Source organism: Eschrichtius robustus, chromosome X (assembly GCF_028021215.1).
Source record: "Eschrichtius robustus isolate mEscRob2 chromosome X, mEscRob2.pri, whole genome shotgun sequence".
In the NCBI taxonomy this organism is placed as follows: domain Eukaryota; kingdom Metazoa; phylum Chordata; class Mammalia; order Artiodactyla; family Eschrichtiidae; genus Eschrichtius; species Eschrichtius robustus.
In genome coordinates, this window is record NC_090845.1 from 116,568,374 (window position 1) to 116,585,103 (window position 16,730).

The 16,730-nt window shown below is 51.7% G+C and overlaps 1 protein-coding gene and 1 pseudogene across 1 annotated transcript in view; one reads left to right on the forward strand and one right to left on the reverse strand.

The window, feature by feature from the left end:
- Positions 1-9,748, reverse strand: part of HS6ST2 (heparan sulfate 6-O-sulfotransferase 2) — a 290,738-nt gene extending 280,990 nt beyond the window's left edge. The window contains exons 1-2 of the mRNA XM_068533864.1: positions 9,321-9,748; positions 7,858-8,379 (exon numbers count right to left, since the gene is read on the reverse strand). Of these exons, the coding sequence (XP_068389965.1) occupies positions 7,858-8,379; positions 9,321-9,748 (950 nt within the window). The remainder of the gene's footprint in view (positions 1-7,857; positions 8,380-9,320) is intronic.
- A 5,520-nt stretch (positions 9,749-15,268) lies between these two features.
- Positions 15,269-15,577, forward strand: LOC137757348 (cytochrome c oxidase subunit 7B, mitochondrial pseudogene; annotated as a pseudogene).
- Positions 15,578-16,730: the final 1,153 nt, after the last annotated feature.

The following is a 16,730-nucleotide window of genomic DNA, read 5'->3' on the forward strand; positions in this document are numbered from 1 at the left end:
CGATCCCTGACCAGGGAACTAGATCCCGCACGCATGCCGCAACTAAGACCTGGTGCAGTCAAATAAATAAATAAATAAATAAATTTTTTAAATACATAGGGGGAAAAAATAAATAAATATCTCATCTTATCTGGGCGCAGAACGTTGGTATTAGCTTTCCAAGTGTGAAGCACATTCTTTACGCTGTCAAAATAACTTGTCCCTAGAATGTAGTCTCCATGGAGTCTCAACAATGAGATTCTGAACCTCACTGTATTTAGTGGCCCCTCAGATACCCAGAGCAGTTGAGGAATGAAGTGTTCTAGTCAATTTACAGTTAACCAGGGGCAATGCTATTATGAAGTGAAACTGCTCTGGGGGAAGGCTGCTCCGGCAGAATACACTCCCCTTCTCTCCTGGATGAGGGCAACACATGCACTAACTGATCTAAGCTCTCAGTTGTGGACGTTTAGAACTACAGCCCTTCTCCAACCCCAAGACTTGGCTCTTCCAGCCAGACCATTAGCTCTGGTGTCAGTTCATTTGAAAAGAGGCTCACGAAGATTCAAAATCCAGGCTATCTTGGGTGGCTCTGGCTGAGCAGAGTAAGCCTTTTATTTCCAACTGTGTGCCATTATTAATTTCCAGTTTCATTTAATTTTTAAACAGAGCACAAGCAATAGCAATCCACTCGAATGTCTCTGTACTGTACTGGTATAAGAGTTTCATGGATTCCTTGGAATATGATAAGAGCCAATCATCAGAAAAATCAACAGCTGATGCCTGACTTATCACCTCTGCCTTTCAGTCTGTGAGTTTATTTAGCTGAGGCTGCCTTCCTCATTAAGGACTCCCAGAATATCAAGAGGCTAATGAAATAACCAGCCATAGTTTTAGAAACCAAGAAGCAGACTGTGTAATTTATCACAGCCATTATAAAGCATCATTTTTAAAACTGTTAATATTTACTTTTACTATGAAAGTAATGCATACTCATATAGGAAATTCAAATCCTTCAGAGAAACAGGAAAAGAAAAAAAGTCACTAATTGATCTATGGATATCTCGGTATTTTTCTTCCATTCTTTGCCTTTTATGCTTAGATTGAGAGGGGTGGAAAGATGATTTGCCTCTCTCCTTCCTCACCCCCTCTCTCACATAATTGTAGTCATACTGGGCCCATAACTGTCTATCTCTTTTTCCCTTAGCATTAAATCACTACCAATTTTCTATACTCTAAAAAGGACATTCAAATGGTTTTGAAATAATCCCTCAAGTGGACGTACTGAGATCTCTTGAACCATTCTCCTATATGTGGATGCAGATTTTTCCGATTTGTTGCACTTATGAATAACTCCAAATAACTTAACAAATAACGGTAGCCTCCTAAGATACCATTCTCATAACACCCTATGCTTTTCCCCCATGGCGCTTCTCACAATTTTAAGTAATGAATTATTTGTTTCATGTCTACCTTTCCCGCTCTATGAAGCCAGGGACCACATCTACCTGGCTATTTTTGGACAGATGAACACTTCTCATTTTTATGTAATCATAACTGTCGATCTTTTCCTCTCTTCAAACAGCCTGTTACCTGGCTGAGAGTTCCACATGTGAATTGCAGCTATCACTTAAATAATAATGCCAATTGTGAATTCAGACTAACTGGATTCACAGACTCCTACATATACAACTAAGTCCTAACCTGTCCAGAGGCCCCATTCTCACTTCCTTACAAGCCTTGGCCACTAGAAGCCTAGGCAACTTAGACCGGTCACAGTTCTCGGTATCCTCCCAGCCCCAAGCAGATCGCCTTCTCAACCTCTCCGTTTTGTCAATGGTACCACCTCAACTCCAGACTGGAAATCAGGGCGGTACCTTTAACTGGACTACAGCCTTCATTTACTTTTATGTTTTTTACATCCCTGCCATGCAAGAGCTTCTCATACTCACTGGGGTTCAACCTCCTTGTTGCCATTCCAGGATCTCTACAATGAGGTTCCCTAACCCTCCCCCAGGCATGAACCTCCTCAGGTCTGGCCAGCCCTGGCTAGGTGAGGTGACTTGACCTCACGATGCCATGAGGATGCCACGCCCACCCACAACGCCTCCTTTCTTCTAAATACAACCCACCTATTCCTAGAAGCCTTTCCAAACAGATCTCTCTTTTTTCTGGCCTGCTCCTCATACTTTAGAAAGGAAAGGGCCTTAGAAAGCATCTCCTTTAAATCTCCCATTTTACAGAGGGGGGATGGACTTGCCCCAAGTCACATGTTCCTCCCCAGCCCCCCACCCCCCATCTATACACGACATAGTTCTGCACTTTACCATCTAATCTTAATGAACTTGAGGCTGAAGATGGTGACCTTGACTTTTTTGGATTTGTCTAGGCTCTAATCTCCCCCAACTGCTAGCACTGGGCAGAGGTCATAATACTTACTCCACAAAGTTTGCTGATTAGACCTAAACTGTTATATAAACAGATGGACTTTTCTCTATTTTTAAAACATATTCTGGTAAAGGTATGACATTTTAAAGACATTATTGATATTCAAGTCATTTTCAAACAAAATCCATCTTTATTAAATATCTAAAACACCAAATTATTCTGTTCTACTGTAAGCTCTGTGAGAGCAAAGATGACACGTCTTCCCTGGAATATAATGGGCAGTTTTGCAGAATTTTGTTTAACGAATGACAGAGGGAAGAGGTGACTATTCTTTAATGTCATTTCATGCTACTTACGTTGATGACAGATATCTAGAAAAGACGAGCTCTAACATTCTTATTGCCACGTAACAGCACTAATCTAAAATTGCTATTAAGAATATCAAATTCTGAATAGCTTTTTATACCACCTTGAGAACTTCGAGCTTTGTTGGGTTGCCAACAACATGTTTGCCGTCTGGGCAAAGACGCTAACTTCTACGGCTGAAGTTCTACAGATGTTATCATGGTGAATTTCTCGCCTTCTCCTGAGAAATACGTGGCAGGGGAGTAATAACAGCTCTTAGTATCCTCTTAGCATCCCCAGCTAAGTGAAGCTACGCCTATGAGAACCCAGTGGCCTACAGCCTGAGGGACCAGAAGGACGGCATCGCTGCCTGGATCAATCCACTCGCTCGCTGCCTTGCCCTGTACCAAAGTCTGTCGTGTTGTCCTGCTTCACTGCAGGAGGGAAGGAGTGGAGCGTGGGCATGTGAGCCATGAGCAGGCTTGTGCACTACGGACTTCTTGCTAAGACATGGCTCTATCAAAATGGAGCCACCTTGGGAATTCCCTGGCGGTCCAGCGGTTAGGACTTGGCGCTTTCACTGCTGGGGTCCGGGTTCGATCCCTGGTCAGGGAACTAAGATCCCACAAGCCGCACACGGCCCAAAAAAAAAAAAAAAGAGCCACCTTTAAACAAGAAAGGGAAAGAAAAGGAAGCCTTTACCACAAGTATTAAAAAGGAGTGACCACAAAGAAGACAAAAGAAAGAAAGAGAAAAGGCTATGCTCCATGTAAATGCCTTGTGGTCCTTTCCTGTCAGTGATAGCCTAGTGGTTTCTAGGTGACGATTAATTACTCTTCCGTAAGACTGCCGCAAAACGTAGAGATGCTAAACGTCTAGGATGCAACGTGATTATGACGATCAGACTCTTTGACTTGGGTAGCCATGGAACCTGACCTTCCCCTGCCGCCGGCCGCCGCCCGAGTGTGCCAGCCAGCGCAGTGCCTGGGGAAGAAGAATGAGGCTGGTGCAGTTTCTTGGTGCCCAATTCTGAGTTCCTCCCACAGACCCAGTGATGCACTAGAGCTGGCTACAAACGGAGGGAATTTGGCCTGAGAAAAGCCTGCAGAATTCGGGAGTTTGAAGAGCTGGTGAGCAAGCATGTTTTGACACATTTTCAAAAACAGTCTTGGTAATTCTAGATTGAGCAGGACCTTTCTCTGGCCCCTAAACAACAGATGCATGAAATGCAGTTTCTAGGTTTTTTGAAAAGAAATACGATTCTTAACAAACAATTTGTGCCTTCTGCCAGCCAAGCACTCTCCCTCTTTGTCCTCTCCAGGCAACGTGATGGCAGCCGTTTCCACTCAGCAGTTATATATCACTCGAGCGCTTCACCATCCGCCGAGGCAGGGAAGCATCTCGAATGTAGCAGTGGGAGCAGGATTCAGGTCTTGGCTTGCAGCCACGGTGGCCTCTCATGCCCCCCCCCACCACCAATGTGGATGGATGGCTGTGAGTCAAAAGGTGGCCCTTGTCGCCGCTGAGGCCTCTTCCTGACGCTTAGTCACCAGGCCCCCAGCGTCCTCCCATCCTTCTCAGCTTTGTAGTGATTTCTGACTAGGCAATGAGAGGCCCCTTTGCCACCCAGCCACGAGACCTTCTCCTGGTGAGCATAAAACCTCAGGGAGGTATAAATCTGTTTTTCTCCCAATGGCTGCGGCAACCCTGGTCCAATCACTCGTGCAAACACATGTGTAAAAATGCCTGGAAACGGTGATGATGTAGGCGATAACAATACCCGTGAACATTCACTGAGTGTTCATTTTGTGGTAATGACTCCCATGAAATACCTCACTGTGCTTTCACAAAATAAATAAATAAATTGTAAAACACCTTGTTCATGGAGTCACAGTCAACAGAGCAAGGGCTGTGGAAGCAGCCAGAGCTGGAGTAAGGTCCCTGCTGTGTCACTAAAGAGCCCAATGACCTTGAGAAAGTCCTTCAATCCCCTTGGGCTTCTGTCTCATGGGACAAATGGGGAGACTTTTGCCCATTCTGCCTTCCTCCTATACATAGTGCAAGTTTACAGAGAAATACCAGAGATAAGGGATGGAAAAGCTCATCAAAAACTGGAATGCACTCTCCACAAGACAAGGCTGGGACAGACTCTGGTCCAAGGTCAGACAGCTGGTTCATGGCTGGCCTGGAACGAAGACCCAGGTGTCAGGACTCCCAGGCCAAACAGACTGAGCTGCTGTTCCGCTCAGCTCAGTGGCGCACAGAACCACCCGCAGCTGGCATGGAAGCCTGCTCCACACACGAACTCCCCATGGCTGACTTTCACATCTCCCAAGACCAGCTCCTCGGCCTCACGCATCACCACCAGCGCAGCTGCCTCTGTCTAAATTTTCAACACACACACACACACTCTCTCTCTCTCACTGTCACACACTTGTGCATACCTTCTCTCACACAGATTATCAGAATTCACAGAACTGCTCCTGTAAGCAGGGATTTGTCAACATCCTGGGAAATTCTGGAACCCTCCGGCTATGACTACTCTTCAGGATGAAGATTTCTGGAGGTGGGTAGGAATTAAGGAAATAAAAGAAACGCCCTTGGGATAGCCATGTGTTTCTCTAGCAAATTTTATTTCATTTTGGCGAATACTGTAAGATCCAGTAATTCTGACTCTTTTAAAAAGTGGTTTTTCTTCTGGGCTTCCCTGGTGGCGCAGTGGTTAAGAATCCACCTGCCAACGCAGGGGACATGGGTTCGAGCCCTGGTCCGGGAAGATCCCACATGCCGCGGAGCAACGAAGCCCGTGCGCCACAGCTACTTAGCCTGCGCTCTAAAGCCCGTGAGCCACAACTACTGAGCCCACGTGCTGCAACTACTAAGCCCGCATGCCACAACTACTGAGTCCACGTGCCACAACTACTGAGCCCGTGCACCTAGAGCCCGTGCTCCGCAACAAGAGGAGCCACCGCAATGAGAAGCCCGCGCACCGCAACGAAGACCCAACACAGCCAAAAATAAATAAATAAAATAAATAAATTTTTTAAAGAAGTGGTTCTTCTTTTACTAGACTAGATGGCACTGTGGTATCACCCTTTTGATGATCAAGAAAATCTTATTTCATTTCAAATAATTTTGCTTCCACTGGGGGCCGTCCAAGAGGCTGAACCCTCCCCTTGAGGGGTCCTGGTTATCTTACGGTAAATTTCTGAAGTAATCTGCCAAAAGACCAGATACACAATCAAGACCACAATAATAATGTGTGTCGACAGATCCTGTCACACCCTGACCTACATGTCCAAAAGGATTTTAAAAGGCACATGTGCCCTGAGGAATTACAAACAGGGCCGGGGAGTCCATAGTGGCCAAGACTTCATTTTTACTCCTGTGCCACAGCCATGGCTGTGGAATTCAATTTTTGCCCTCAAGAGCTTTTTACATCACCACCCCTCACAAAACCTACAGGCTCTATCAGCAAGAGGGATTACTTTCAATATTGCCAAACTGTTTACGAACGTCTTAAACACCAGAGTCTTGTGGTGACAATGGCTTACACAATTCTCACAACAGACTGAGGCAGCAACCTTCCTAGGGTCAAGGTTCTCTTAGGTTGGGGAAAAAAAAAAACAAAAAAAAACGGTTAGTGCTGGAAGGGAAATGAAAGTTCAACAGATTCTCCCAGAATTCCAGCATTCAAAAAGGACACTGTAAACTGAGGGAAGGGAAGGTGAGTAGGGGGTGAGGCTTCCTCTAAATCTCAGTGGTGACCAGGAAGTCGGAGAGCTCCGTTCGTCTGGAGCTGGGCAGAAGAAACTGCCTGGCTCTGGCATTCCAAGAGGCATCAACAAAATATGGCCGTAGCCCTCACCATGAGGGGTTGGGGAGGCAGAGGAGGGAGTGGGGAGCCTGCCCAGGGAAGCAGCCTCCGGGACCCTTGTGGTCACCTCGCTGGGGAGACAGAGAGCATGGCCATGTCGACGAGACTCACCTTGCCCATTCCCCGGACTGCCTGCCGCAGCCCACATCTGTTTTAGGGAGAGTCGCAGAATGGGAGCCCTGACTGGGGCAACTGCACCCCCAAAGAGTCCTTCCTACTACCCCCTTTATGGCACTCCATGACCTCCAGCAACTGGGCATTGCAGCTGGCTGGAGGAAAATGCCCTAGCTTCAAAAGCAAGTGGCTTTTCATAAAACAGCTCTTTCCGATTCAGCCCTGGGTTCCCATCAAGTTGGCTGGCGGCGCCCTGCTCTGGGGCTCAGAGTTTGTAAATCAGGAGAGGTTTCTCAAGACTGAGCCCCACGTGGGATCCGGGGCAGCGTTCCACCTGCCCTTCGACCCGCGGGGTGCCCCTCGCACTCGTAAAGCGCCGCTGATGCCCGGCGTGCAGCCAGTAGTGCGGGGCGCAAGCTGGGTACCGCGAGCTCTCTCTGGGTGTCCGCAAACAGCCGCAGAGGGACATTCATTCGCCCAGGGAGAGCCGAGCCAGTGGAGAGAAAGGAGGAGGGAGGCGACAAAAGTCAGGAAAGAAGAGAAAGAACAAAAAGGGTTAAAGAAAGAACGAGAAACAAAGTGAAAGAGGAAAACGGAGGGAAAAGGAAAGAGCGAGCGGCCAGGAGCTGACAAGATCCCATGCACGAGAAAGAGAAAAAGGCAAATAGAGGAAGCGAGGGGAAAGGCAGGGGGAGGGGAAATGCGGGAGCGGGAAAGAAGAGAGAGCGAAAGGAGGCTTGGGAACCTGGGTGCGGAGAAAAGAAGCGAAAGGCTGGAGGGGCTCAGGGACGCGGCACTCAGAGCGTAGTTCTTTCGGGCCCTCCAGTGCGGAGTCTGCGTGCTGTACCCTGTCCCGGCGGCGGCCGGGGGGCGCTCGTCCCGGGCCTCCTGGCCGCTTCCCCCGCGCGCACTCCCAGCCGCCAAGCAGGCCAACCCGCGGGCAGACAGAGGAGCCGTCCCAGGTCGGAACGGACGAGCTTCCTGCAGCCGCCACAGCGCCACGAGCGCGCGCGCCGGGGCGCCACCGCAGGGGCGCCGAGGTGCTCCCTGGGTCGCCGGCAGCGGCTGGCCGCGCCTCCCGGCCCTCCGCCCGCCCCGGCCCGGGTCCGCTCCCGCGCCCCAGGGCCCCCGCTCCGCCGCGGGCGCGCACTCACCTGGACGGTCTCAGCCTGGCGTCGCGCTTGCCGTCCACCACGGCGGGCACGCAGCTGGTGAGCTCGGTCCAGTCGGCGTGCAGTCCGCAGCTCCAACCCGTGGAGAACCTGGAGAAGAGCCAGGTCTCCCGCTTACCCGGCCGGTGGCAAGTGCATTTCTTCTGACCCACGCGGCATTCGCACGGTTGCTCCAGCTGGATATTGCGCACCAGGTGGCGGCCGAAAGTGGTGCCTCCAGTCTTCTGGATGTGCAGGAACACGATCAGGTCATCGCCCTTGATGTCGAAGTCTACCTTGCGCAGGAGGAGGTCGCCGCGGCTGAAATTGTAACGGGGCACGAACCTGGCGGAGCTCTCATCCTCCGAGCGGTACGGGTCCGGCATCGGGGAGCTGAACGCCTGCAGGCGGAGGAGCTGGCATTCTGTGCCGGGGCACACGTATTGGAGGACGATCACGGCAAATAGGAAGAGCATCACCAAAGCCAGCAGCAGCTTGTTGGATTTCTCATCCATGTTCCCGACGCTGGGGGAAACCCAAGCTCCTTACGTCAATCCCGCAGCTCAGCCCGCGCTCGCCGTGCGCCCGTACCGCCCCCCTCCCCCTGGCGCCGCCGTTGCGCCCCTTTCCCCCTCCCCTCGGCACCGAGTACTCCACCGCGGCGGCGGCGGCGGCGGCGGCGGCGGCGGCGGCGGCGGCGGCGGCGGCGGCGGCGGCGGCGGCGGCGGCGGCGGCGGCGGCGGCGGCGGCGGCGGCGGCGGCGGCGCCCTTCCCCGCTTCCTTCCTTCCCGGCAGGCTCAGCGCTGCGGCTTCTGCCGCACACACCCCCCTCCCCCCGACTCCTTCCCGCTGGCCGCCTGCCGTCTCCCAGCGCCAGAGCTCTCCGGAGCCGCTTCGCGGGGTTTCGTACCCGTGGGACCCCGCCTGACCCGGTTGCCCCACTCCTCAACTCATACCACGGGTCCGAGCCCCCGCGCGTCTTGTTCCACTCTCGGTGGCTCCGTGACTCCCATCCCCATCCTGCTTCGCCCGCCGGACTCTCCCGGGCGCTTCTGCCCCCCAGTCCCCTTGGCGCGCACGCCGCCGCCTCCTCGCCTGCCCGACTCTCGGACTCCTTCCCCGTGCGCCCCGAAGCCCTGCTCTTGCCCGCATCGGGTTGCCCACCTTGGGGGACGCCTCAAGGGAGCTCGGAGCCAGGCGTTCGGAGTTACCCTGGGGGAAGGGGGTCCGCCGGCAGCCCGACTTGCTAGCGGAGACGCTGCGCTACGGGTGCCCGCGGAAGCGCGGGGAGGGAGCCGCAGCGTAGCCAAACGCGCGCCGCGCCCCTCCGGAGCCCCGGAGCCCGGCCGCCGCGGGCCAGCCGGAACTTTGCGCCTTTCTCTCCCCTCGAGGCTGCCTTCCCTTCCCGCACGGCTCTCGCGCGCCCTGGCCCGGGAGCGCGAGTCCCGCTTTCGCCTAAAACGTACCTGGCCAAGGGACCGAAAATCTTGGAGAAGATCGCGCCGAGCACGTGCTTCAGCGAGTGGCCCAGGGCGGCCAGGCCCCGGGTGAGCAGGGCCCGGCAGAGGGAGCCCAGGTCCCAGCGTCTCCTGAGGTCGTGCATCCGCCTGCGGCGGCCTCGGGCCAGCAGCGCGAAGAGAGGGGCGCGCGCGGCTCCCGCCAGAGAGGAAGAAGCCTTTAGGGGCTCGTCCAGGAGCGGCTGGGAGTTGAATCCGCGAGACACACCCCTAGGAGGGCCCGCGCGGACTGAGGCGGCGACTGATCCGGGCCGGCTTGCTGCCAATTCGGCCTCTACTCTGGAATGCCGGCGGGGACAGGTGGTGCGGGCGGGCGCTTCTCGCTCCGGTTGCAACGGCGGCCCGAGCGCCCGGGCTGCACACGCAGGCAGTGCCATTACCCCCTTCAGGCAACTCAGGGTACTTAGGATCTGGAGCGAGCTTGAATTTATGTAATAATGCCTCACGCCTAAGAGCTCAAACCACTTAACAAGCAGAGGACCTGGGTTTTCTCCTGTCTTGGGGGACGGAGGTCACTCCAGTGAGCACATCAGTACACTTTGGCCTGTAATTTCAACCTCCCCTAAAATAGCAAAGGCGCAAATTGGACCTTTTCCCTCTCTCCTTGCCAATTTCCATTCTCCAACGGAAACGGGGGCATTCTCTGAAAAGGTAAGTCAGCATGAAGGAAAAGCATGACCAAAAAACGTTTCAGAATGGGAATTTGAGCTTTTTTAGAGCAGGGACTGGCCCTTACTCCCCTCTTCTTGCTCAATCCTCAGCATCAAGCCCCGTGCCTACAGGAAGGCTTCACTCATATAAGGTGTATTAAAAGGAACGTGCATGACTAAATACTACATCAGAGGGGGGCCATCTAATCCAAGGTGATGTGACAAATGAGGAAACTGAGGCCCAGAGAGGGAAAGGGACGTGCCCAAGGTCACACAGCAGAACCTCAGCGTTTGAACCCAGGAAGCCATCCATTTCCTAACAGCACCTTTTCTAATAAATAGGTGCAGACCATCCTCAAGCCAAGCGTCCAAAAGGCTCTTTTCAGATGCAGGACCAGCAATGTAAGGATTAGCAAGAGAAGAAGGAATGTCCCTTTAGGACAAGGTCCCCAGGACTCAGAACGCAAGACCGTCCCCATCCGATTGTTCGGGTGGAGCTTGCTGCATACCGGGAACTGGTATTTCCGTGAATGAGTGCCCACCGCTGTCTAGTCCCACCGCTGCAGAAGGAGCACGGGGTGGCAGCAGTGTCTCAGAGCAGCGCTGTCTGGGAGGTGGGGGCCGGTGAGATGAGTCCCTCCAGAGACAGGCTCTCCCACGATCTCCCTCAGAACATTTGGGCCCCTCACTGAACCCTGCTCCAACCCTCTTCTATTCTCTCTGCGTAGTGAAGCAGCAAGCGCTGGTCTGGGGATCCTGAGTTTCTGTCTTTTCCTTGCTGGGCAGCCCTGGGATAATGACCTGCCCCTCCTGAGCCTCAGGTTCCTCCTCTGTAAAATAGGACTAATTCCTCCTTTTTGACCATCTGGGTCACTGTGAGGATGGCCTTTGGGCAAGTCCAAATATGAGGCAGTGTTTACCTGCTGCTCTAAGCTCGGAGGTGCTGACCGAGTCACGGGCCAGTGAAGGCAGGGGCTCTTCTCAGGCGATTTCACAGCTGTGCCCCCTGCCCTTACCTCCCCCCCACCCCAGATGTCCCCAGTCCTGGCTGAACTTCCATGTGGCCCCCAACCTACCGGGGACAGTGAGAGACCCTTTGTCTGGCTGCAGGCATGAGGGATTCTTGAGAATCCTGCATTTCAGGCATTTTACCTGTCCGGCGGCGCATCCTGGGGGGAATGCTCTGATGAACTTATACTAAGGAGCCAGATGCCGCAACTTACAAGGTAGACCTCCTGGCTTCCCCGAGAGCTCCCCTGGTGCCCCCAGGCTTGTAGGACATGCCTGCGAGGGCAGGTGACAGGGGAGCCACGAGGGTCCCTCAGGAGCTCAGCCTGCCGGCTGTCCCTCCCTTCTCCCCGGCCACCCATTCAACCTCTTTGTTCTCTCCAGTATGTGGCTCTCCTCACGGTGCCATCTGAGGACCACCGCCACCGCCCCCAACCATTACACCATCATGATGACATTCAGTGGATCCCCAGAGAAACACTGCTGGAACAGTGGGTCACACGTTCATGCCCCCAGCAACTAACTCTGGAGTTTCTGCTCTAAGAGAGATGGGTGGGACTGGAACATGGGAAAGTGCCTTGGGTGGGGGTGGGGGAGTGGTAACCAGTACAGAGAACAATCAGGACTTACTCATTTAGGTCACGAAGAGGAACACATTCATATACAGTCCGACTCCCAGAGCAAGGGGCAGTAAGGTTGGTGGTTTTGCTCTGTGCAAAGAAGGAACAGGAAGGGGCTGTAAAGTCTGGTTTCTGAGATCAGATATGTCACTAACAATCTCGTGTGAATACAGACACCAGCTCACTGGAGGATATTTGCACTGACAAGCCTTTCCTCCACCCTCGTGCTATGAGAAAAAGAAAGAAGTGAATCTCTCATGGTGGATTTCATATATCAGGGTTCCTAAAAGTGGGAAGAAACTTTGGGGGGCAGTAGGGGAGCCCACAAGTCTCAGAGGACCCTTCCTGGGGTGAGGGGGCTCCCTGCTAAGAAGAGGGAACTCTTCCTGTGTGTGTCCCAAAGCGCCGCGTTCTCCTGAGGCCAGGCCTGGACCTTGGCAGGACGTTCCAAGACCTCTTGCAGCGCTGGGCTGGGCCCACCTCCCAGGAACCGGTTCCTCTCAGGAACCGAACAACAAAGATCCTGATACTCTAGAAATCAGCCCTATTTTGGAGACTGGGGAGGGGGGGCAGAAGAGGAAGCAAACTGGCTGAATTGTCAGGTCTGTGGTTTTGCACCTCCTTCTTTCTTAGGGCAGCCTGAGTTGCTGCGTGTGTGTATATACTTGGGATTCAGGACTTGGAAGGTGAAAAGGGCTCTGCAGTCTGATCAGGGCTTCTGGTCGTCTCCACAGTGTGGTGTGCTTTGCATTATTTTTCCAGAACCTTGTCCTTCCATGGTTTCCACAAAAGGTTGCCGATTCTGGGAGTATAAAGGTCAGGCTGGCTTGCATACTAAGCAGTGCGCTCCCAAATATGCATTTGGTTTTGCTGGAGTCTGAGAGGAGAGCAGGAGATGGCTGAGAAAGCGCTGGCCTGGCAGTCCAGCGACCTGGGTTCTTGCATTGACTGCTGTGAATGAGACCCCGTATTGACCCCGAGGAAGATACTTGTTCGCTCTTGGGCTCAGCTTCCCTATTTGTAAGAAGGCAAAGTCGGTGTTGTGCCTTGAAGGGCACCTTCCTGCTCTCACATGGTAAGTCACACGCTTTTCTTGTCTTTCTCAGGGCCAAAGTGCTGCCAAACCCTCAGCGCCTTGTTGCAGGGGAGAGCATGGCCCTCCCCGCTTTCTGTGACACTCACATGGCGGGGGTGGGGGGGTGGGGCACCAGGCCATCAGCGGCTGGACTTGTTCTGAGCCTGTGTGGCAGGGGTAACAGCAGGGTCCCCTGTTCAAACTGAAACAGAAACAGTGAAAACTCAATGTCAAAGAAAGTGCTGCCATTCTTTATACAGAGCATAAAACACTAAAAAAAAAACATGCTTTCCCCTTATCCTGAGCATTCGCCTCAATGCTGTCTTTCCAGCTGTCGCTAATTTAAAACAAAAAAAACGCTCATACTCTCAATTATAGGTGATTTTTGTCACAAAGATTGAAGGCATGCAAAGTATTGAGTCACTTCGTTGCTGGTTTTATGTGTCTCTCCAAACTGAATGAGCAGCAGTGCTTCACGGAAAGCGCTGCTCTGAAATTCTAGCTTTAATATTCTAAACAGGTTGAGTGTGTTATAGACAGCACTCTCAACCGTTGTCTACTTTTCCCCCACGAAGCATTGACTTTTATTTGTTTAGCTTTAAAAAAAAAAAAAAAAAGCCATGGGGCTGAAGGAATTAAAAGAGGAGGATATGCCGGGGTGAAGTGTGTGCTGAATGAACGTGTGGTGCAAAGGCAAGAGAAAGAAGCACTGGACCAGGGTTCATGGTCGACTCTTGAACATGCAGACCCGTGGCTGCCCTTCTCCCGATGGGGGCTCCCCACCATTTCCCTGACGGTGACACCACCACTTGTCACTGACAGCCAGTGGAAGAGTCAGTTCAGGCAGGGCCTTGAAAGCCATGGTGTCCCAAGGCCTGGCAACCACCATAGGCAGCAGGTCAGACTCTGCTCCTGTGACAGTCACATCACTTCTTTGAGCCTCAGTCTCCAATCTTAGAAAATAGCCTGACCAGGTACCTTCCAAAAGCTGGCTTAGGCGTATAGCAAAGAGGAAGCCAATCTGAAATGAACTTACTTTAAAAAGGAGAGAGCACAGGCTTGGAGAGCTCATCACCCGGGGGTTTCATCAGGGTTCTCTGAGCTCCCTCAGAGCCTCAGTTTTCTTATCCATGAAAATGGGGCTATAACAACCTCCCTGGGTTGTTGTATGAGTTAACAAAAATAATCTCTGGGGAGCACTCAGTCTAGTTCCTAGAAGGCGTAGACTTGAGTCAATGTTCCTTCTTCTTCCCTTTTGACTCTATCTTTGGTTTGAGCTCTCGGCTGCATTTCCCACAACAGTAACATACACACATTCAATGACAGGTGGCTGGCTTTGCCCCCACCCGTCTTCTTTACCTGCTGTCTTTTCTCACCCTCCCTCCACACCTCTCCAGTGCTCTCCTGGCTGGTGTCCCCTGGAGGAGGAAAGCCTCTGATCCGTTTAAGCGCGCAGAGGAGCGGGACATGTCCACGTGACCCCTGGCAGGAGACATCTACGAAAGAGGAGGAAGAGGGCAGTGCTTCTACCAAATGTCAAATAGATAGCTAGTGGGAAGCAGCCGCATAGCACAGGGTGATCAGCTCCGTGCTTTGTGACCACCTGGAGGGGCGTGGGATAGGGAGGGTGGCAGGGAGACGACGCAAGAGGGAGGAGATATGGGGATATATGTATATGTATAGCTGATTCACTTTGTTATAAAGCAGAAACTAATACACCATTATAAAGCTATTATACTCCAATAAAGATGTTAAAATAAATAATAAATTTTTTTTAAAAAAGAGGGCAGTGCTTTACCCCAATGAATGATCCCCACCATAAGACACGATGAAACATGCATAACAGGCCAGTGGAGGAGATGCTTGGGGAGCCGAGGTGGCGTAGAGTCACGAGTTATAAGTATGTGCAGAACTTACAGGGCCAGCCCCACTGTCAATTATTGACACTAATTTTCAACTCCGTTCACTTCAAAAGTTAATGGTCGATCTGGCCAGAGCAGTTTCGACTTGTTCAGCTAAGAGAACCACAGTGGTCAGACTGCAAAACACAGTCAGTTTTGTGTTCGATCTGTATGAGCCAGAGCTGGGCCACCAACACCCGTTCACCGTGGCCAAGTAAAAAGAGCACCAAGCCGGTGCCCAAGAAAACAATGTTTGAGTCTCAGTTCTGCCGCCAGCTCACTGTGTGACCCTGGGCTAGTCTCCTGACGTCTCTGGGATTTAGCTGCTGACCTTGATAAACCGAGGGCCTGCACTAGATGACGCTGAAGGCCCGTCCCAGCAGGCACTTGCTGTGATCTAAGCTACGCCAGCTACTAAAAGAGCTGAGGAGGGACCCCACTTTGTGTGGGCAAAAATGCACTACCGAAGATGGCCCTCCAGCTAGTGGCTGAGTCTGAAAAGCAAAAGAAGGACTTTCATAAGGAGCAAACTTTCTTAGAGCAGTGGGTAAGAAAGAAACTTGAAAATAAGCCTTCCGGGCTTCTACCGACTTGGAAGGTGAAGTCAAAACTGAAGGACTGGAGTTGCCGCCGTTCTGTCTTTAGCTTCACGATGCTTCCCTGGGCCAAAAACGCACGAAGTCGTCTCGGAGTTCGAAGCATTCAGCAAACAATGGCAAGGCAGAACCACCCGAAGCGGGCACCTGATTTCCATGACAAATATGGTAATGCTGTATTAGCCAGTGGAGCCACTTTCCGTGTTGCTGTATGGGCATATACAGCAACACAAATTGGAATAGAATGGAACCTGTCCCCTGTTTGCAAAGTCACCCCAAAGGAATGGAGAGAACAGTAATCATCCCAGCTGGTTTAATACTGAATTGTTTCAGAATCGACTCATAATTGATGCCAAGTAAAAAGCATTATGTACCCATTAACATATGGCGTGACTGTAGAAATAAAGTACATTTGAAAACTTAAAAAAAAGAACTGAAGGACTGGGACTTCCCTGGTGGCGCAGTGGTTAAGAATCCTCCTGCCAATGCAGGGGACACGGGTTCGAGCCCTGGTCCGGGAAGATCCCACGTGCCACGGAGCAACTAAGCCCGTGCACCACAACTACTGAGCCTGCACTCCAGAGCCCGCGAGCCACAACTACCGAGCCCCCGTGCCGCAACTACTGAAGCCCGCACGCCTAGAGCCCGTGCTCCGCAACAAGAGAAGCCACCGCAATGAGAAGCCCGCACACTGCAACTAGAGAAAGCCCGCGCGCGGCAACAAAGACCCAATGCAGCCACAAATAAATAAATAAAATAAGTAAATTTATATTGAAAAAAAAAAAACTGAAGGACTGGGGAAAGGTGTTGAGAAGTGACCTCCAGCTGACACAAAAGCCCTAGGTGGTTTTAATGACGATAATAACTAAACCAAGAATGGCCTTGCCTGGTCCACAGCCTCCCACTTGTTTGCCTACTCTGGGGTCTTTGCAAGAGAGGAGCACACCCATTGCTGACCTCCTGACCGGTCTCCGTGGGAGTTCCAGTTTTGGATAATAAAATACAAAAGCTGAAAATTGTATCTCAGAGCAACACAAAGGATTTGGAGGAAGCTAGCCTTGAGGCCAAAGTGGCTCCCAGGAAAAGGATTTCTTTGTCACTCAAACGGGCTTGAAGGGGAATGTTTTAGAAGAACAACCCAGGAAAAGAGAAAATTAGTTTAGAGAAATCATACATGTCACAGACTAAATGAAAATTAACGTTTAATCAGAGCGAGCCAGACTAGACTTAACTGGGCTTGAGAGCAAAACCTGGAAAAGGACTTACTTTTTCATGTACATATTTTCAAAATCCACATTTCGCCAAAAGGCCTGAGAATGCAGAAAGCTACAACGGTAGAGCAGCAGGGGAAAATGAACTTGGTAAAAGACACGTTGAACGTTCATCTCCAGTGAAGAAAGTTGCCTCGGTGGGTACCATCTTGTGAAAGATTTAGCTGATGCAGAAGACAATATTCAAGTCCCCAGTGAGAAGAGTTGATGGGAATGAATGAAGGGTGAGAATTGTAAT